Genomic DNA, 22,966 nt, shown 5'->3' with positions numbered 1-22,966 from the left:
CCGGGCGATCCATTCTTTCAACATATGTTAGTCCCGCCATACCGGGAATTAACATGGTGAACTTACGCTGCACTCCCTCCTTCAGACTGAAGGGTCTCGACATGAAACGTCACCCATTCCTTCTCTCTAGAAATGCTGCCTGTCCCGCTGAGTTACTCCAGCATTTTTTGTCTATCTTCAGTTTAAACCAGCATCTGCAGTTCCTTCTTTCACAGAAGTATATTTTGGTCTTTGTTTTTACAGAAATGTGCAATCATACCATTCCACATCAACGTAAATAGCCCCCATTGAAGAGATTGAATGCAAATCATAAAAATGGGCCTCCCATGCCTGAAGTTACAACACAAAGCAAACTTGTCCATCTTAATTTTGCCATTTATCACCACTTGTGGTGGTAATACAGGTCTACATCACTACTCTAAGTATAATAATTTCTATTTTTTAAATCTTAAAATGAAGATTTCTAAACTTAGCAGACTTAAGTCACAGCAGTTAATACCATAGCCATGTTTTTGGTTTGTGGCATTCGACAAGTTATTTTGCAGAAATATCCAAAAGAAGAAATAAATCAATAACATAGTTAAAGGAAGACTGTATTCACTTTCAAATAATTAAAAAAATAGATGACACTTGAAAAGGATAAAGATGGAGTGATGAATATTAACTTGGCCTGATCACATTAAATTCCTAATAATTGATCATGCAGAGAACGTAACGAGGGGCAACACTGACTTCCATATAGCAAAGTGAGCCTAGTGTTGGACTCAAGTTAGATTCTCTACCGTCTTAGTTTAGTTTAGAGATACAGGCCCTTCGGCCCACTGACAATCATATGTACAATCATTTCTAAAAAATATGCTCTCACAGATCATGTTTAAGCCAATAACAGCTACATCAAAATAAATGTGTAGGAAAATACAGCTGCGCATTCACTTCTTTCGTTGAAACAGTAAGTTTCGACACTGGTCATTATTAACGTGTCTGACATTTTCTGTCCATAATAGAATCTGAAACAATCATATCAGACACATTTCTTGTTTGAATAAATTATTTTCCTCAGAATTTATCAAAGGTAGAAACCATGTTTAATTATTTGTTTTACACTATATTTATTTGAATTAAAGTTGATGCTTTATATTACAAACAAACTTGCTCTTCACCCATGTCATCCACTACAGAAACTGATACATTGGGGTAGATTAATGAAAAGTGGAATAAATTTGTATTTGCAACTTAGAGAGTCATATAGATGTACAGCACCAGAACAGACCCTTCGGCTATCTTGTCCTTGCCAACCAAGTTGGCATATTGGGCTAGTACTATTTGCCTGCATTTGGCCCATTGTTCTTTATTCTAAAATGTTAAGATATTCTAGCAAAATATTCAAAAACCACTCAGCAATTGTAAATCATTAAATTCACAGGTGAAATTATAGCGTGGATAGTTCAGCTCAAATTATAAATTTATATATAATGATGCAAGAGAGATCTTATTTCTGTTAATGCAATGCATTCTTGACTGTTAATAGGACACGGTGTACAGTTAATCAGTGTACAGGGTAAGCAGTAGCTAGAAGGACTGTCAATTTATCTTTAGAGTCTGGCTTCAAATTTTTCCAGTTTTGCTCCTGTGGAAGTAAACTCATTATGCAGGCCCTAATTTAAGATTTTTGTTAATTTGGACCCAGGATGATGAAACATTTATGTGCCATCCACATTGTAAAAGATATTACAGAGAATGAGGCAATATCAATATTTGGTGGAGATAAATACATCAATCCACCATGACAGAAGATTTATGGTTCATATATGTAATTTCTTCTCTTCTGAGCAATCCACAAATAAATTAAAATACCTGTAAGTAATTTGTGCAAATATATCTGTATGATGCATAATATTTTACTTTTAGAAATGTCAGCATTAAACTTTCCAGATTGTTTTCAGACAAGATGGAGAGAGGAGCGATATTGGTTCCACTTCAATCGTTCAGCTGAATAGAATGAGCATCAAGTACTCACTCATGTGACCTCAGTAGTACTACAACATTACAGTCGTAAGTTGATTTGCTGTGTAGTTGTTAAATATTGAATATTAAAAATCTCTTCCTGTAATTGACTGAGTTTAGAAGGTTGAGGGGGACATTGAAACTTACAAAATAGTGAAGGGCTTGGATAGAGTGTATGTCAAAGGAAGTTTCCACTAGTGGGAGAGTTTAGGACTAGAGGTCATAGTCTCAATTACAGGACGTTCCTTTCGGAAGATGAGGAGGAATTTATTTAATCAAAGTGTGGCAAATCTGTGGAATTCTTTTCCACGGAAGGCTGTGGAGGCCGTCAATGATTATTTTCAAGGCAGAGATAGATAGATTCTTGATTAGTATGGGTGGCAGGCGTTATGGGTGGAAGACAGGAGAATGAGGTTAGGAAGGAGTGATAGATTAGCCATGATTGAATAGCGGAATAGACTTGATGGGCCAAATGGCCTAATTCTGTTCTTATCCTTTAAGAAGTATAAGACTTCTACTTATATTCAGGTTCAAAGACACAGGATTTGGGGCTGGAGGTCAGAGTGAAAGTTGGATGGACTATGAAAAAAATGAAAACCCATGAATCATACATTCAAACTTAGCAGGAATTGGAATGGGAGTAGCTTTGGCCCAATATCTGTCTGGAATAATAGGAATATTAGGTAAATGAAAAAAGTAAAGTAAATCAAAGAAAAGGCAAGTTAAAAAGAACATTTAGTGCAACTTCACCCCATTCAAAAGTTTGAATATGGAATTTCTCAGCAAGGTGCAGTAAGAATGAAGCATACACAAGAACATGCAAAATCTCGATTCTGTGCTTAACTGTCTCCTGCCACAATCTATATAATTAAAAGTGTCATCTTGACCACTTCCTGTTTGCACTGTGCTTTGATTTTAGAAAAAACTTTACCACATATGGCTGTGATCTTTTGGCCATCTTACTCAGAGTCCTCCTCCATTGTGCAGGCCCCGAGGATTTTTCCCATCGATTAAAAAATAAAAGACTTATTAGTGTTTTAAAAATCTTGAGATTCTCTCTCCTGTCAATCACCACCATGAAGGTTACGCCCCTTCCAGTGGGAGGGGGGAGTGACACGAGGAAGAAGAAGTCTGTCTGCAAGATGGCGAGGGAGAGGTCACGACTCTCTGTCTGAGCTGGAAAACTACAGAACACTGTGAGTATGCAATGTACTTAAATAAATGATTTGTTAGCCCTTAATGAAAATGAAATGAGTTGTTTGGCCTGCCCTGTGCTTGAAACTGCAATGGCAATGGAAGTGAAATTAAAATGCAATGAGCTATTCGGCCTGCCCTGTGCTTGAAACTGCAATGTAATTGGAAATGAAATGATATGAGTTGTTTGGCCTGCCTGAAACCATTAATTTCGGCCCACGAGGCCCCTATTAGCCGAGAAACCAGGCGTTTTGCCCCAAAAGGCCCGTGCCAGGCCAGGAAAAGTCCAGAAAAAGTGCTTTTCACTGAGATTTCACAGATTTTTTTTTAAAGATCCCCTTCGGCCCATCAGGCCTGTACTAGCCCAGGAGTCCCTTCAGCCCATCAGTAAGTATTCCCCCTGCAAGTATTAAACCTCACCCCAGTATTTTTCTCCCTCCCTTCATTTGCTCCCTGTGAGATCCAGGCCAGGATAGACTTTCCTCCTTCATTGCTGTGATCTACAGAAAAAGATGAAAATTGTCTAAAATTGATTCTCCTCCCTCCCCCTTCGCTTTCACAGAGTCTCTCACCTGTTTTGGGCAGAATTTCTGGCAGTTTCTGAGCCACCAGGCCTGAGTGATTGAGCTGCCAGCCCACCAGGCCCGAGTGACTGAGCTGCCAGCCCACCAGGCCTGAGTGACTGAGCTGCCAGCCGAAGAATCCATTCGGCCCACAATGTCCATACTAGCCCTATGGAAACCAGTCCCTTCGGCCCACAACACCCATACTAGCGCTCCAGAAAGCCCCCGCGCCCCACTGACCAGCAATATTGGAATTGGTGGAGGGGTGGAATATTGTGTTGGGGGACCAGCATGACCGTGACCGTGTGAACATGGGGCCCAAAGGGTCCCACTTAGCCTAGTATCATTTATATGTTGGCTAGTTGAATAAAAATAGAATAACGATCCAATTAATCAGAATGTAGATGGTAGTACAATCTATTTCATACTCACATATTGGATTTTATACAGTCAATATTAACTATATTTAAAAAAAAACATTTTTTTTTCCGTCTGGTTCTTTGCACTCCATAACCCTCTGAGCTGCTTTTAATAAGGCTGAAATCATTAAAGGATGTATATTTGAAATTGATTCTCCGAGTTTCAATTACCAAATATTATTACAAAGCCTCACAGAATTAATAAGGATCACATGCCAATGACGCATTTCACTGTCCTGGAGGTTGGCTTTCCCATATACATCAAATTCAACTTGATGATGCACATGACTCGGTTTTAAACGTTGACATTTCAACAAAGATTTTCTACTTTATTCAATATAACCAGCTACTTATTACATATGTCTATAGATCATAAACATTTCCAGGTGTTAACAATCTATTAAAACTTTCCCTACAGGATGATAAAAGTGTTTTGCAAAAATTTGCTGACAGTGAAAATGGATCATACGAGTGAGCAGCTGAAAGCTCCATATGGATCAAGAAGACTATGACTGTATTATTTAATTCAACCCCAACAGATAGCCTCAATAGTCACATTCCCTTGCATTTACAGCACCTAAACACTTTCAGCAGTAAGATTACAGAGTAACAATCCTACTTTTGAGAGAGGGAAAGCAACTCACAGATATTATCTGACACAATGCTTGAGAGAGACGGAAAAAGACAAAGGATGAAATTTTGCTCCACATCCTAGGTGACTGGAGAAGTGTTGCGTGAGAAACTATCTGAGGCACTCTCATGAAACTTTGGAATAATGATTGTAGATTTATGGGGATCAGAGGGACAAAATAGCAGCAATGGCAGAAAAACAGAGAAAGACAGAAACTCTAAGAAGGACATAATTAGCTATTTGGCCCATTAAATTTCAACAGTCTAAATAATCAGCCATTATTCAAAATACATTTGGTACCATGCTTTTACCAACTCGGGGTCAAGTGAACCCCAAGATCAGCCAATACCCATCTCTATACCTATAAAAGTCTGAACTGTGTTTGTATTAATTGTATCTTCCTCAAAACGCTACGCGCTGATGCTAACATCTTTACATATTCTTACTCACATTTTCCCCCTCCACGACCTACTCAGCTTCACTTAAGATTCCATCCTATATTTCACAAGTTATTCACGATTAAAGCAGACTGCCTTTTTCCAGCAGCTTGCAGTGATGACATCACAATGCCACTCACAGTGCACCAATCACAATTGGTTCTCAAGCTGCCGAGTACCACAATGACATCACAATCGGACGTTGCCAATGGTAACCGCAGCTTCTCAGCCTTTAATGCCACTCACAGTGCACCAATCACAATGGACTCCCAAGCTGCCCACTGTCACAATGACATCACAATGGGACGTTGCCAACAGTAACCGCAACAGAAGGAGAGGTTGCCAAAGGCAGGCCCTATCAGAGGGGGAGCAACGAGTACCATTTGGCATGGGCCTCATGCCTGTCTGCTTCAAAGGGACTTTACTCAGAGAGTGGTAGTGGTGTGGAATGAGCTTCCAGTGGAAGTGGTGGAGGCAGGTTCATTGGTATCATTTAAAAATAAATTGGATAGGCATATGGATGAGAAGGGAATGGAGGGTTATGGTATGAGTGCAGGCAGGTGGGACTAAGGGGAAAAAAAGTTGTTCGGCACGGACTTGTAGGGCCGAGATGGCCTGTTTCCGTGCTGTCATTGTTATATGGTTATATGGATCTTGATTTGGGGGTCTTTAAAATTGAGGGGCCTCTGCTTGATCTTAGTTTGGTAGCCTCTGAAATTGAATTTGGCCTGGGCCTCAGTTCATCTATGAGAGAGGCAGGGGGAGAGAGAGGGGGGGGGAGAGAGAGAGAGAGAGAGGGGGAGAGCGAAAGAGAGAGAGAGAGAGGTGAGAGAGGCAGAGGGAGAAGTGGGGGAGAGGGAGGGAGAGAGGAGGGTAAGGGGGAGGGTGAGATTTTATATATAGAATGCCTTTTATTGTCATTCAAACCACTTGGTTTGAACGAAATTGCATTTTCTACAGTTTTTACATTACAAAAAAACCCAAGACCCACACTTAACACAGTTTACATAAACATCCATCACAGTGAGTCTCCAACACCTCCTCCCCTTAGTTCTTCACCCGCGGTCCAGCAGTCCAACTGCAGCGTCGAGGCGAATGTTAAAGCCCCCGGCTCTGTGTCCTTTAAGCCCCGCGATTCCAGCGGGAGAAGTTGCCGTTGCGGGGGCTCCGAAAAGCAGTCTCCCACCAGGGACCTGGAGCTCCCGATGTTCCTGTCCACCGGGCCTGCGGCCGGAGCCTCCGAAGATCCAAAGTCGGGTCGCAGCCACGCGCTACCACAGCTCTTCCCGTTTTGAAGACGGCCAGCTCCGCGATGTCAGGTCCGCAGGCTCCGTAACTGGAGCCCTCAGGTTAGACCCGGCCTCGGCCGCAGCCGGCTCCACGATGTTAGGCCCAACGACACCGGAGACCCGACAGGGAAAAAAGCGGGTCCCCTTGCAGGGAAAGAGATTAACGGTTTCCCCCACATCCCCCCCTCCACCCCCCACATATACACAGCTAAAAAATAAATAATAACTAGGCTCAAGACAATAAAAACTAGGCTGAAGGCTGAAGGTTTGCTCCTGGGCCGGGCCAGTCCCCCCCTCCCGCCCCCTCTTGTCCCGTCCCCCTCCCCTCGCCCCGCCCCCCCTCTCCCCCGCCCCTCCCACGTATATTGCTACTCATAACTTTCTAAGTCAGGCATGATTTAATGTGCAGTAATGAGCATTCATGATTGAAGAGAGGAATTCAACATTTATGCTGCTTTCAGTGCTCAGAAAAATATTTTGTTTATTTTTACAGTACATTGTGGATCAAATGCATTCAAAAACACATCTCACAGTTACAAGAATATGCTTTAACTCCTGCATATGATTACTCAGTATGTGTGAATTTTCTATTTCCAACTGCAGTCTTTTTGTTCATATAGAATGTACAAGTCGGAAAATATATTTTTCTTATCATTTGTCACTTCAATTTTTCATCCCATTTCGATTCTGACCAATTTGTCTGCAGCCTCATTCACCATTAGAAAGAAACCTAATGTAAGCTTGAGGAACAGCACCTCTGGTTCTATCCGAGCATGTTGCAGCATTCCTGCCTCAATATTGAATTCAACAACTTCAGGTAATTCTTTGTCAGGACTGACCAGTTCTGCTGTAGGAAATTTGATCCGTACTATTGCCTCCGATTTTTCCCTTCACACACAGCCTGACCTGCTGGGCATTTTCTACAACCTTGCAGTTTGTAGTTTATTGCACATCCCTTTGTTTGTGTTCACTCTCTTTGACTGTCATTACTAATCTATCAATCAGTTGGATGCACCAACATGTCAACAAGCAATCCAGGCCTTGCCTGTGAAAGATATTACCTTTGTTTTATTGATCCCTCACTGCAACTAAAACTATGTTATTTTTTCAGCATAACAGGATGCTGCCTAACCCGCTGAGTTACTCAAGCACTTTGTGTCTTTTTAAATTTTTCATTATTCTGGTTCTAGCTAAAGATTAACCAATTTGCTCTACTTTGATGTTGCTTAATACGTGAATGCTTCAAATGCTCTGTTTATATTTCCTCATCAGTATGGTTGAGTTTGAATATAGGTTCCTATGGTAAAAGGATACTTTGTTACATTCATTTCTTGTAACACATTATGCCTAAAAACAGGTATAAAATTGTTCCCATGAGAATGAAAACAATAATTAGATTTACATACAAAAAATTAAAAACAACAATGTCGAAAACACGTTGTCCATAAGATGATTGTGCTTGATCTATTCTAGACTACACATAATTAAATGCATAGCTTTTGCTCTTCGTAGCCTCAAAAGTTCAAAATCAAAGCAATGCTCCAAATGGCAAAGATAATAAAATTATTTTCCTTATTTCTAATAAATACCTCAGTATTTATTAGAAAATATTTATTTATTAAATGCCAAAAACATCATCTCTGCAACTCTAATTGCCAAAATATCTTGAGTTCAAAACAATCTGTTCTCCCAGCACAATAAATGTTCAGCAAGGAGATGGCTTAAACAATCTCCTGTTCCTAGCTTCTCAAAAAATTACGATATTAAAAACTAATCAAAGTCTCTGTTATGATTTCACAACCAAAGTTAAGGAAGGGCATGACATGGAAACCTATATGAAACAAGCTTGATAACTGAAAAGGATGAAAATTGGTCTCGTTTTTTGAAATGCATATTATTGATAACTATTAAAGGTACATCACAGCAAATGTATGTGATAAAGTTAGAGATGCACTAAATATTCAGTACAATGGACATAAAATATCTACCATGAGACAATTTAAAAAATGGCACTGGAAAAATGTTGAGTCTATCAATGAAAATCAGTAAAATTATGTCATGAAAATGTGTCTGACTAATTTGAAAGACCTTTGTGCAGAGTCAATGAGGACATGTGGTTGATTTTGTTTATCTGGACATCTAAAGGGATTTAATAAAATAAAACTAATGGCATTAAAGGTCAGAAACCAATGCATGGTGGCTGAAAAGGTGTTTCAGCATGAAGGCAATACACCCGTGTAACCCAGGGATGGTCGTAAGAATAATTCCTCATTTTTATGTGTACTTGGGTGTACTGGGTACCATTTGAAATTTGCCGATGATCTGAAAGTCAGAAAGTCAGTGAAAAGTGAGGAGCACAGTAACAGACTTCAGGATGACACAAATAGGTAACTAACTGAAATATGCATTCAGTGGCAGATTAAAATTAACATAGCAATGTGAAGCAATACATTTCTGGTAGAAGAGTAAGGAGAAGAACTGTACAAAAATATGTTACAATCTTAACAGAGGATGCAAGAACAAATACCTAGTGCACAAAAATCTTTGCGGGTGACAGTATAAGTTGAGAAGACCAATACAATATATTAAACTTTTGACTCGACTATTACAAGCATATAGTGAAATTAATAATAGTAAAACTACATGTTAGCCTTCAGTCAAACCATTTACATGCATTGTGAGTTCCATGTATTGAAAAATATCAAGGCCTTGGAAAAGATGAAGGAACATTTATTACAATAATAGAAGGTATGAAGAACATTTGGAAGTGAATCTTGGAGGTTCGCATTTCTAAAATATGAAGGGATTTAAGGTATATTTTTGGTAAAAAAGAGTAATTTTGCCTGGGTAAATGAGAAACTGCTCCAGTGGCAGAAAAGGCAGAGAGAGAAATGTATGATGATCGGTTAAAAAAAAGGCAACATTACAAAAATACTTATTATGCAACAAGGAGTGCATGCCTCAAAATGTGAAGATAATTTATTCAATTGGAATTTTGAAAAAGAAAGTGAATAAATACCTGAATGAAAATACATTACAGCCACAAGGGAAATTCAAGATGTGGGACTAACTGAATGGCTTTTTGAAATGCTGCTCACATTCATTGGACTGAATGCCATTTATTGTGCTGAATCATTCCTTTCTGCACTTGGAAATGTAGAAATTATATTTTCCAGTTACAAGGGTTACGAAAAGCCTACATTTTGTAGAAATGTTATGGTGAGTGATTTCTTTACAAGAGATTAACCTGTCTTTTTACTTACATTCTTTTCAAATTTCATTTAGTTTTAAGTAAAAATTCTAGAATTTAAAACATTTTATATGTTTGGCAGTGGATGAATCAAAATTTCATTATTTAAAAAACAGTGGCTAAAAACACGATGAACACTGTTGAACAATTAAGTCATAAAAATACTCTGGATTACTTAATATAACTTGCCTTGTTGGAATAGAAGAAAGCTATGTACAACTATTTAATGGTGCAGCACAAACGAGCAAACATTCTGCCACAGATAATAGAGTTGATTTTATGGAAGTCTTTCTTTACATTTTACGTCAAACCTAATTTTCTTGAACTCCTTCCAGCTGCCTAAGTGACAATTTTGAGTCCATATGTACCAGCAACTGGTAAGTAACATAAATGGGGAATGATAGTTGAAAATCCATGAATATTTCTTTTAATTACCCCTTTTGCCTCCAATAATGAATCAATTATGCTTCCAGTAATCGTGAACTGTGCACAAAAACATCTAGTCTTTACACAATGAGGCAAAAAAAAAGAAACAATACTCATTCTCTCTGTTGTATTCAATTTTTAACTATGTAAAATGAAAAGCAAATATAACAAAGTGGACAGCTGCTGAAACATCTGTTTTGGAAAATTTGAAGTGATAAATAATAAAATATAAAAAATCAAAATTACTTTAACAAAAACAAAATAGATTATTTACTTTGTTTCAAATGATGTTTGTTGCCATCATTTACATTGCACTGAATAGTGAAGGAAATTAACAATCTCAGTTTGTGCAATCAACTTCATGGGTTAATTTTTAGCTTCCGCTAAGTATGTGGCGAATAGCCAAATAAAGGATGATGGGAAATGAGAGCTTGCCAAGTACAAACTGCCAGCATTAAGCAGGCTTGACAGCTATGCTTCTTATAAACTTGGCAGCAGTTCAAAGTGCTTTTTCAATTGAAATCCTGGAACCTTGCCACGTGCATACAGATTTGCTTTGCCTCTCTCATAAGGAACTGATAAATGCCATTATGGTAACCATAGAAACTGAAGGATATCAGAATGGCCTTGTGATCTAGTCTCCTATCTTCGCAGTTTGAAAAGCAACAAAAAAAATTGAGTTCATTTTCATTATGTATTTGCATAACATATATTTAGCATTAGAAAGCCTCAAAGTCAAAGACTTTGCAGTTGGTGTATATACTCTCAGTTAATTCCTATTAAGGAAAAAAATATTGCTGAGAATATGCAGCTAAGTCTTTTTTTTACCTGGACCTTTCTGGATATCTGCTAGCAGTTGTCATGGCAACGTTGGTTTTCTCTACATCATGGATCTCACTTGTTGGATTTTCCTGATTATTTAGAATGTTTTCCAAAAAATTCCTTTCTCCTGAAACGGTAGAGAAAAACAGTTGATGTTACCTGCACAATTTACCGAAGTAAACAAATAATTGGCTGCTCTGTAAATCTAGGCCACAGTGCTGGAGATACTCCAAATGGAAACCAAAACCTGAAAGTTTGTTGAAACCAGCACTAAGCACATTAATTTGAAAGGCATATAACAGCTTTAAAACTACGGCAATTTCAAGAGATATTTATGCAAAGTCACCCAAAAGATAGGTCTAAAAAGAAACACGTGGTACATTAATTCAAATTTATTTTTTGAAGTGTAGCAGTAGTACTGAAATCTGAACATCTGAAATTGTGTGTTGTTTTGCTTGAACAGAGTAAAACCAAGCACAATATGAAAGCACAAGCTGAAAGTATAACCTGTTCACAATATCTAATCATCACCATTCTAGTCAGGTGAATCATAATGCTTGCAAAATCGGGTACTTCCTTTGAGGAGTACACAAAGCTTTCTAAAATTTGTTCAAGCAACAATATACCAGAATTTAAAAAAGGATAAACATGTCTAATTGTGCTTCACCTGTAGGTGGCAGTGCAAGAATAGTAAAATATTGCCCTGTTACTCCACCGTGTAACATGAAATAAAATACTAATGTAGAAAAAGCAAGGGTAGAGCAGGAAAGAAATGAACCAATGAGCATACAATAGATTGATGAGAAACAGCATCAAATGAAGTGAAACCCAGAATTAAACTCAGATCGGCAAAAGGAACACATTCAAACCAGGCAAGCAAGGAACAAAGCAAAACTGCAATCTCCCACCCATCCTCAGTAACTACCCACGCCAAATACCAATGGCATCTCATGGTTTATAAACTGTCATCTACCAAACTGTTCATTCCTACCCAATGTTCAGTGTTACAATCCCACTTTTCAAAATAATCTTTGGGATTACTGATACTTTCCCTACGAATATTCCCGCAGAGCAGATATGGTACATATTTAACCAAACTGAGCTTCTTCCTTCTATAATAATACTTTTTTTACCCGAATATTTCCTCAGCCTCATCCTTCTCCACATTCCCACTTTTATCATCTAATTCAATTAATTGCTCCAACATCATTTGATTTAAAGAGCTCCCCTGGTCTCAGCTTCCTGTGGGAGCTATTACGGTTAACAATCCACTGATAATTGCATTAAAATTCAAATTATTTTCAGTCAGTATGAATGTAATTTAAAACCAAAATTTGTGTGAAAATTAATTTCTATTACTTTAAGCAGCACCTTACATAGTCTAATTGTTGTTAGCACAATGGGATTTATATAGCTTAAACAATAAAAACACATATGTCAGGCTGTTGTTTGTAGACTACACCAACACCATCATCCCTATGTTACCAAGCTCAGGGAATGGGTCTCTGTGCATCCTTATGCAACTGGATCATTGACTTCCGCATCAACTGAACACAATTGGTATGAATTGGCAGCAATCCATCCTCATTGATAACCATCTGTACATAAGCACCCCAAGGCTGTGTGATCAGGCCCCTGCACGACTTTATAGCCATGATTGTGTAGCCGGACATAGTTCCAATTCCATGTTTAAATTCACTGTCGACACCACGTGGTTGGACGAATTACAGATAATGATCATTCAGAGTATAGGAGTAAGATCAATCGTCTGATGGTGCCAGAACAACCTTGCTCTCAACATCAGTACGACCAAATAACTGACCTTTAGAAAAGAAAGTTCGAGGATCCATAAACCTGTCTTCATCGTTGAATTGGTGGTGGTGGAGAGTCAATAACCTCAAGTTCCTGAGCATGCATACTGTATCTCTAAAGATCTGTCCTGGACCCAGCACAATGACGCAATCATAAAGAAAATCCATCAACACATCTACTTCCTTAGAAGATTGAAGAGATTCAGTATGTTGGCAAATACTCTATTGAACTCGACAGGTGTATCGTAGAGAGCATACTGACTGGTTGCATCATGGCCTGGTTTGGCAACATCGAATGCCCAGGAATGAAGGCGATTATAAGCAGTGGTGAACATTGCCCAGTCCATCACAGGTACTGACCTCCCCACCACTGAAGGAATCTACAGGAGGCACATCCTCAAATAGGCAGCCAGCATCATCCTGGCCACGCTCTCATTTCATTCCTGCCATCGGGAAGGTGGTATGGGGACTGAAAGCGTTAACATCCAGTTTCAAAAGCAGTTTATTCCCAACAAACATCAGGCTATTGACCTGTACGTCTTTAGAATGTGGGAGGAAACTGAAAAACTCTGAGAAAACCCACGCAGATCACAGGGAGAACATACGGACAGCAACCGTAGTCAGGATCGAACCCGGGTCTCATTGTTTCATTGTTTCGTTTTGGGATATATGACAATAAAACTTCCTTGCCTCTCTTAAACCTCTTTATGCTGCGCTATTTAAAAACAACTTGGGTCATAACTAGCAATATTTACAACTATGCTTCTAAAAACGTTGTACACAAGATGATTTTCACTTTAATTTTAATAGTGTTCATTTAACAAAATGTATGTCCACTCCCCACCTTCCATTTCTTTTCAATGTTCACTCTTCACAATTATACAAACTGAAGGATATTATTTCCCACTAATGGTGGTGGGTAAATGGAACGAGCTGCCAGAGGAGGTAGTTGAGGCAGGTACTATAACACCATGTAAAAGGCACCTGGATAAGTACATGGATAGGAAAGGATTAGAGGGATATGGGCCTCACGCGGGCAGGTGGGACTAGTGGAGATGGGGCATCTTGGTCGGCATGGGCAAGTTGGGCTGTAGGGACTGTTTCTGTACTGTATGACTATCCTCACCATGAGGACTGCAACATTAAGAAGGCAGCTCACCAATATCTATTCAAAGTAATTTCGGAAAGTGACCAAATGCTGAACTTGCTGGTGACCCCCACGTCATAGGAATTTGTTAAGTACAGAAATTACAAAGGGGCACTGAGAGATATATTGAGGGAAATAGGTCCTTTGTTCACCCAGTGCACACTGACCAGCAGCCATCCATTTTCATTAATTTCATGCTAATCCCATTTTATTCTCCCCACATTCTCAACAACAGTTACCCGATTATACCACTTGCATACACTAGGGACAATTTACAGTGGCCTATTACCTTAGTAACATGCGTTACTTTGTGATAGAGGTGTTAGAATTGTAGATAGTTGTGACGGTTGGCGAGGAATACAATTAGGCTGTGGGCCGAGGAGCTTTTTCGTTCAAGTTCATGACCCAACTCACGGAACTACCTGAATTTTGAACATATTGTGTAAAAATATTATATAAATCATACCTGAAACTCGTCAAGACCAAAACTTGCACATTTTTTAAAAATATGAGAAAAACGTCCAACTTTCGGAATAGTAATTGTACAATCAATGCACGTTTGACATTGAGGTCGGATGCAAATTGACCAATTTTGCGCTTTGGTTTATGGTCGCTAGGCAGCGGGGACCCTGGGATCATGACTGCCTCCTAATTACATCAAAACAATAACACGGTTTCGAAGGAATAAAGGTAATGCTAACCTTGCTGATCATTTTGTTTTTCAATTGATTTATCTTTATAAAGTTATGATGTGAACTGTTAAATAAAAATGATAAATAACAAATGTAGAGGTAGGGTTAGGATTAGGGTCAGGGCCAGTCGGTCATTCAATCGGTCAGTCGGTTATTCAGTCGGTCGGTTGATCAGTCTGTCAATTGGGCTTGTCGATAGGCCGATGGATGCTGTGGAGGATCGGTCGGGCTGTCGGGCTGCTGGTGGGTGGTGAGAGTTGGGCCGGGCCACTGGTGGGTGGTGAGAGTGGTCGTTCGGGCCGGGCTGACGGTGGGTGGTGAAATTGGCCAGGCTGCCGGTGGGTGGTGAGAGTGGCCGGACCGCCGTTGGGTGGTGAGAGTGGTCGGACGGCCGGTGGATGCTGCAAGTGGTCGGACGGCCAGTGGGTGCTGCGAATGGTCGGTCAGGCTGTCATTAGGCCAGTGTTGCAACAAGCGTGTGGGAGGTCTGATGGAGCCGGCGCTATGGTGGTGCTGAAGGCAGCCTGATGACCACGATGATCCAGAAGGGCATGCTGGCCGAGGTGGACGCACTGCAGGGCCACATGTACAGAGCCCGCAGCCAGTCCCAAAGCAGCTCCAGCTCCAGCCGTGGGCAGCTCTGAAAGGGGGGTGAGTGGGGTGAGAAGGATGGAAAAAGGGGAGGAGGAGGAGCCCGATGGCGGGGGGATGGGAGGAGACAGCTCGAGGGTTAAGTGTGCTTTTTTATTTTAACCATATTTTCATTTTCAAACTACATTAAGGGTACTTACTCACAGTAGTGTGGACATGTGTTCAGTGTTATTCACAGCTCAGAGAAACGTGACCCTCTGCCTTCCTCCATCTTGAAGGGACTGAATGAGGCACACCACTTCCTGGTTTTATAGTCCCTCCCCCTGCTGCCAGCGGGGGCAGGAGAGAGAATGGGGAATTTTGTAAAATCATTAATATCTCTGTCATTTTTCATCGACTGGAAAAATCCTCGGCACACATGCGGCGGAGGGGGGCTCTGAGCGAGGTGGTTGAAAATGACGGCCGTAGGTGGCGGCGTTCTCTCGGAAATCGCAGCACAGATCGCCAAAACCGGTCAAGAACAGACTTTTACTAATAAAGATAAATAGATATAGAGAGAGATATGGTATAATATATGGTTTAAATAGACTGCAACACGGAAATAGGCTCCCCATGGTGTAATATGGTAATTGGACACTAGATGGGGTATACTTTTTCGATCTCATTTCCTAATTGGTTATTTAATTAATGTGCAACTTTTGGCAGGTGACTTCCTTCTCAATTATATTTTCTCTAAATTAGTGCAAAATTTCATGTAGTTCCGAGACATGTGTCACAAAAGTTGATTTCTAGACACATTTTTTATGCTCGGCCCACAGCCTAAATGGGACATACAGTGCCCTCCATAATGTTTGGGACAAAGACCCATCATATATTTATTTGCCCCTGTGTGGTGAAACCAAAATATATTAAAATGGCCTTTATTAATATCTGACAATGTGCATTTTAATCACGTGATTTTTTTCTATTACAAATCTCAAATTGTGGAAAACAGGTAAATAAATAAATGTATGGATGTCGTCACTCTACACCTCCATCCCCCACCAGGATGGTCTTAAAGCCCTCAGTTTCTCCCTCGACCGCAGAACCAACCAATCCCTGTCTACTGATACTCTCCTCCGCCCCGTGGAGCTGGTCCTTACCCTTAACAACTTTTCGTTTGACTCCTCCCATTTCCTCCAAATACAAGGCCATGGGCTCACACATGGGCCCTAGCTATGCCTGCCTCTTTGTAGGGTAGGTCAAACAGTCTTTGTTCGAGGCATACAAGGGCCCTATCCCCAAACTCCACCTCCGCTACATCGACGACTGCATTGGTGCTACCTCCTGCACCCACACACAACTCACTGACTTCATCCATTTCACCACTAACTTCCATCCGGCACTCAAATACACCTGGACCATTTCCGACATTTCCCTACCATTTCTAGACCTCACTATCTCCATTGCAGGTGATAGACTACTGACCGACATCCACTATAAACCCACTGACTCCCAAGGCTATCTGGACTACACTTCTTCCCACCCTGCTTCCTGTAAGGACTCCATCCCCTACTCCCAATTCCTCTGTCTACGCCGCATCTGCACCCAGGATGAGGTGTTCAACACCAGGGCATCGGAGATGTCCTCATTCTTCAGGGAACGGGGGTTCCCCTCTTCTACTACCAGGGTCTCACCTATACCCCGTAACTCTGCTCTCACTCCCCATCCCCACTCGTAACAAGGGCAGAGTCTTCCTTGTCCTCACCTTCCACCCTACCAGCCGTCACATACAACAAATAATCCTCTGACATTTTCGCCACCTCCAATAGGATCCCACCACCGGCCACATCTTCCCATCTCCTCCCATCTGCTTTCCGCAGGGACCGCTCCCTCCATAACTCCCTGGTAAATTAGTCCCTTCCCACCCAAACCACCCCCTCTCCTGGCACTTTCCCTTGCAATCGTAGGAAATGCGACACTTGTCGCTTTACCTCCCCCCTTGACTCCATTCAAGGACCCAAGCAGTCTTTCCAGGTGCGGCAGAGGTTCACCTGCACCTCCTCCAACCTCATCTATTGCATCCGCTGCTCTAGGTGTCAGCTAGGCGGACGGCTGTCCGAGTGCGAGTCGAATGTGAGCGGGCGGGGCGACAACCAAATGACTGAGGGGGGGGACCACACACACACGTAACTCGCAGTGTGTGGAAAACAGTGCGCAGCAGGCAGCGCGTGGAAAACAGTTCGCAGATGGCGGCGCGAGCAGAACCATTGTGACGTCATGAGCTCATTTACTTTTAAAGATATTTCAGATGTGAACATTTTTGACTTGACAGGATAAAACTCTAGAGAAATATGTAAAAATGTAACGGTCAGAGCGTGGTGTTTTGGAGCAAAAAAAAAACACACGCACAGACACAAACACATGCAATAGGATAAATAGCCAGAATCTTTTTCCCAGGAGATGAAACCTAGCACCAGAAGGCACAGGTTTAAAGTGAGTGGAGAAATTTAACGGAAATGTGAGGGCAAGGTTACATACTGAGGGTGCTGGTTGAACACAAAAAAACTACTCGAGGGAGTGGTAGCAGCTGATACAATAAAAAATTTGCACAGAAATTCATGTAAATTGCTGGTACAGGCAATTTGTTTTGGATCATTGTTGGCATAGACGAGGAGGGCTAAGGGCTTGTTTGGACATTTTGGATTAAAATTATTCTACCCTTTACCTATAATAGTATCACTCGATTTACTAGTGGCAAACCCCTTATCAATCAAGTCAAGAAAAAGTTTGCTATGCATGTGTGTGTCTGCATACTTAGTGAAACACAAATTTATCAGCTTATTCAAACCTCTGGACAGAGGTGAATGCATTTATAACAATGAGGCAGATGATTACTTAGTAAAGGAAGTCAAGAGACAAATGATAGCATCATAATGAAACTTTACTAATTTCTATCGTGGGCAGCATGGTAACAGCAAAGTAGGTATCCCTCTCATCATGATTACACTATTAATTTCTGAAGCTCTGGTATAAGGAAATGTTAATAACATTTAAGAAAGTTTTCTTCGGATTGTGGTCAGCAAAGAAACAAACGGAACAGTGCCATCTGCTGGAAGACATCTGAGTTACTACTAAATATAATCGGCTATGAGCAGTGCCAAAGCTTTGATGTGTTACTGCATGAAGAGACTGCATTGCAGATTGCCTTTCTTCTATGTCCACTAACTTTTTAACAAAAAATGTTTTTGAATTAATTCACTTTTTGAGATTTGCAAAATGCGTTTGATCCTTTCTGTGGTATTCTCTTTCAATTGTCCTCATCCTTCAATTTAAAGTTACATGAAACTCCTACATAAAACCTCCTTGACATCTTTCCGTGTCAGAAGTTGTTAATGAACTGATTGAAGGTTTAAACAAAACTAGCTCATTACAAAGTTCATGGTTAAATTATGCAAAACCCACAACAGCTATTTTGACAGCAACAACTAGATTATACGATAGGCATGCTTTACAACAGTGATTACACTTTAGAAATACTTTATTAGTCTGAATCAAAACAGTCGACAAGGGTGTGAAAAATAGTGAATAAATGCAAGTCTTTCTTTAATTTCAATATGAAAAAACATCTTGGCCTGCATATTTTATCATATCATCATATCCCTAGAATTATAAAGCTCTGGTTTTGGATGTGTGTGTGTGTGTATAATCATATCTGCTCGAAAAAAACGACGCTCTAATGGTAATTTTTTTTACATATTCTGGTAGAGATTTATCCCCTAGACTCCAAAATTGTCTTGCTTGAAAAATTCATGCTTTATTTCTCGAGTTATTAATCAAAATGTTCAAAAATCTGAAAGGACTCACAAAAAAACCCCACCTTGTTTTGGCTGATGACGTCACTATGGATCTGCTTCACGCAGCCTGCGTTATGTTCCACACTCTGCGAGTGACGTCTCTCCCCCTCCCCCCCCGCCCCCAGTCGGGCCCTGGAGTCTGCAGCCTCAAGCCTGCAGCCGGGACCAAGGGAGTATTGCGTTCAGGAACCAGGGCTCTGGATTCAAGCTGCTGAACACGCAGTCCTTTGGTTGACGAGCGCCCCGCTACCCGCTCCCTTCCTTCGTCCCCTCTTCCTCTCGCCCCCACCTCCTCCTCTCCTCCCTCCTCCCACCTCCTCCTCTCCTCCCCAAGCTCTCCCCCTTCCCCCACCTCCCCCCCCTCCTAATTGCCCCTCTTTCCCCTCTCTGCCCCCCCCTCTCTCTCTTTCAGCCCCCTCTCTCTCTCCCTCCTATGCCCCTCTCTCTCTGCCCCTCTCACAGAAACATAGAAAATAGGTGCAGGAGTAGACCATTCGGCCCTTCGAGCCTGCACCGCCATTCAATATGCTCATGGCTGATCATGCAACTCAGTATCCCATCCCTGCCTTTACCCACAAGGGCCACATCTAACTCCCTCTTAAATATAGCCAATGACTGGCCTCAACTACATTCTGTGGCAGAGAATTCCACAGATTCACCACTCTCTGTAAAAAATGATTGTCTTATCTCGGTCCTAAAAGATTCCCTCTTATCCTTAAACTGTGGCCCCTTGTTCTGGACTTCCCCAACATCGGGAATAATCTTCCTGCATCTAGCCTGTCCAACCCTTAAGAATTTTGTAAGTTTCTACAAGATTCCCCCTTAATCTTCTAAATTCTAGCGTGTACAAGCCAAGTCTATCCAGTCTTTCTTCATATGAAAGTCCTGACATCCCAGGAATCAGTCTGGTGAACCTTCTCTGTACTCCCTCTATGGCAAGAATGTCTTTCCTCAGATTAAGAAACCAAAACTGTACGCAATACTCCAGGTGTGATCTCACCAAGACACTGTACAACTGCAGTAGAATCTCCCTGCTCCTATACTCAAATCCTTTTGCTATGAATGCTGACATACCATTGCTTTCTTCACTGCCTGCTGCACCTGCATGCCTACTTTCAATGACTGGTGTACCATAACACCCAGGTCCCGTTGTATCTGTCCTTTTCCTAATCGACCACCATTCAGTTAGATACTTTCTGTGGCCACCAAAGTCATTCTTTCAATTATACTGCCTGCAATGCTTGCCCACTCACCCAACCTATCCAAGTCACCATGCAGCCTCCTAGCATCCTCCTCACAGCTAACACTGCCCCCATCTTAGTGTCATCCGCAATCTTGGAGATGTTGCATTCAATTCCCTCATCCAGATCATTAATATATATTGTAAATAGCTGGGATCCCAGCACTGAGCCTTGCGGTACCCCACTAGTCACTGCCTGCCATTCTGAAAAGGACCCATTTACTCCTACTCTTTGCTTCCTGTCTGCCATCCAGTTCTCTATCCACATCAATACTGAACCCCCAATACCGTGTGCTTTAGGTTTGCATACTAATCTCGTATGTGGGACCTTGTCGAAAGCCTTCTGAAAGTCTAGATATAACACATCCACTGGTTCTCCCTTATCCACTCTACTAGTTACATCCTCGAAAAATTCTATAAGATTCGTGACATGATTTACCTTTGATAAATCCCTCTCTCTCATAGCCCCCTCTCTCTCTCTCTCTCTGTGCCCCTCTCTCTCTCTGCCCCTATCATTCTCTTTCTGTCCCTCTCTCTCTGCCTCTCTCTATCATCATATCTCTAGAATTATAAAACTCTGGTTTTGGATTACCTCCCCTCCCTCTCCCTCTCTGGACACGCGTGTGAGTTGGGGACTATGCATGAGTGGATAGGGTGGGGATGAGGTAAAAGGAGTGAATGAATAATATTAATATAATATCAAGGGGGTGGTTAGTGTGTGTGTGTGTGGGGTGGTTAGCGTGTTTGTGGGGGGTGGTTAGTGTGTGGGTGACGCCGCAGGCCGCCCGCCCGCAACCACGTGTTGAGGGGACGGGACCCAACGGGTCCCACTTGTTCTAGTAACTATTAAAAGTCTGATCTTGCATGTGTGCGTATTTGTTTGTTTGTGTGTTGTCACATCTTCACGAAAAAACAATCCAGTATCGATAAAAAATTTACATATTCCTGTAGAGATTTTTCCCATGGTATCCAAAATCACCTTATCTGAAAATTCCATGCTTTATTTCTCGAGTTATTACAGAAAATGTTCAAAAATAGGACAGAACTTTGAAATAAAAACAACCATGTTTCGCTGACGGCGTCACAATGGATCTGCGTGCCGTTCTTCCTCGCGCTGCGAGTGACGTCACCCCCCCACCTCTCCCTCTTCCCCGTTCCCCCGCTGCCCGCCCCGCTCCCGTCCTCCTCTCCACCTTCCCCCCTCCCAAGCCCTTCCTCTCCCCCATCTCTCTCTCCCCTCTTTCTCCCCTCTCTCTCTCTGCCCCTCTCTGTCTATGCCCGTCTCTCTATCTCTGCCACTCGCTCTCAGTCTCTGCCCCCTCTCCCTATCCCTCTCCCTTCCTAGACGCGCCTGCGAGTTGGGGGCTATGCGTGAGTAGATAGGGCGGGGATGGGGTAAAAGGAGCAAATTAATAATATTAATATAATATCAAGGGGGGTGGTTAGTGGTGTGTGTGTTGGGTGGTTAGTGTGTGTGTGGGGCGGTTAATGTGTGTGTGAGATGCTGCAGGCCGCACCCCCCCCCCCCCCCCCAACTCCCCGCAACCGCGTTTTGAGGGGACAGGACCCAATGGATCCCACTTGGTCTAGTAACTATTAAAAGTCTTATCTTGGATGTGGATGTGTTTGTTCATGTATTTATTTGGTACTATCCCAACATTTAAGAAACAGTTATAGACAGGTACATGGATAGGACAGGTTTGGATGGATATGGACCAAACACGGGCAGGTGGGTCTAGTGTAGCTGGGACATGATGGCTGGTGTAGGAAAGTTGGACCAAAGGGCCTGTTTCCACACTGTATCAATCTATGACTAGCATTTATTGCAACAGGGCTTGTATACAAAAACAGGAATATAATGCTGAGGCTCTATAAGCTGCTAGTAAGGTCACATTTGGAATATTTAGTTAACAGAAGCTTGATCAAAGAAATGGGTGATAAGAATGAACAAAAAGTTTAAGTACATTTCAAAATTAGATCTAGGTGATTGATATTACGGCCAGACAAATCACTTGAAGGAACAAACCAGAGATTAGAGCCATGGCAATGGAGTTCAAATATTGGTCAATGTCTAACTGATGGAAGTTAGAAGAGTGAAGAAACTAAGTCTTCTAAGGATTCAAACACGGTCATGAATTGTAATTTAATTATGTTGTGTACTAGAGTCATACAGCATGGAAACAGGCACTTCAGCCCACCTTGTCTATGCCAACCAAGGTGCTCCATAGTCTACACTAGTCCCAGCTGCTCACTTTTTGCCCATATACCTCTAAACCTTTCCTATCCATATACATGTCCAAATTTATTTTAAATGTTGTTATAGTTTCTGCCTCAACTATTTCCTTTGGCAGCGCGTTCCATATATCCACTACCCTCTGTGTGAAAAATTTGCTCCTTAAATTCCTATCAAATCTTTTCCCTCTTGTAGCGCGACAATAATCCCGAAATGAAGGCGGGGAGCCAGGTGTTTCGGGAGGTATTTTATTCCCTGTCCTTCTCCTGACCAGATGAGTCTGCAAGAGAGAGATTGCACCTAAACCCCTGCCCTTTATCCCTGTAGCTAAGGGCCGCCCCCAGACTCATTCATTCCCGTGCCGAGGGGTTCGATAATGGA

General features: G+C 41.6%; 1 protein-coding gene across 3 annotated transcripts in view; it reads right to left on the bottom strand.

Moving 5' to 3' along the window:
• kiaa0586 (KIAA0586 ortholog) overlaps window positions 1-22,966 on the bottom strand; it is a 378,726-nt gene that overhangs the window by 316,008 nt on the left and 39,752 nt on the right. For all 3 annotated transcript variants that reach the window (XM_055640495.1, XM_055640493.1, XM_055640494.1), the window contains exon 9: window positions 11,042-11,162. In XM_055640495.1, the coding sequence (XP_055496470.1) occupies window positions 11,042-11,162 (121 nt within the window). The remainder of the gene's footprint in view (window positions 1-11,041; window positions 11,163-22,966) is intronic.

The sequence above is a fragment of the Leucoraja erinacea genome, chromosome 9 (genome assembly GCF_028641065.1).
Source record: "Leucoraja erinacea ecotype New England chromosome 9, Leri_hhj_1, whole genome shotgun sequence".
Classification (NCBI taxonomy): domain Eukaryota; kingdom Metazoa; phylum Chordata; class Chondrichthyes; order Rajiformes; family Rajidae; genus Leucoraja; species Leucoraja erinaceus.
This window is presented reverse-complemented; position numbering and strand designations above follow the sequence as displayed.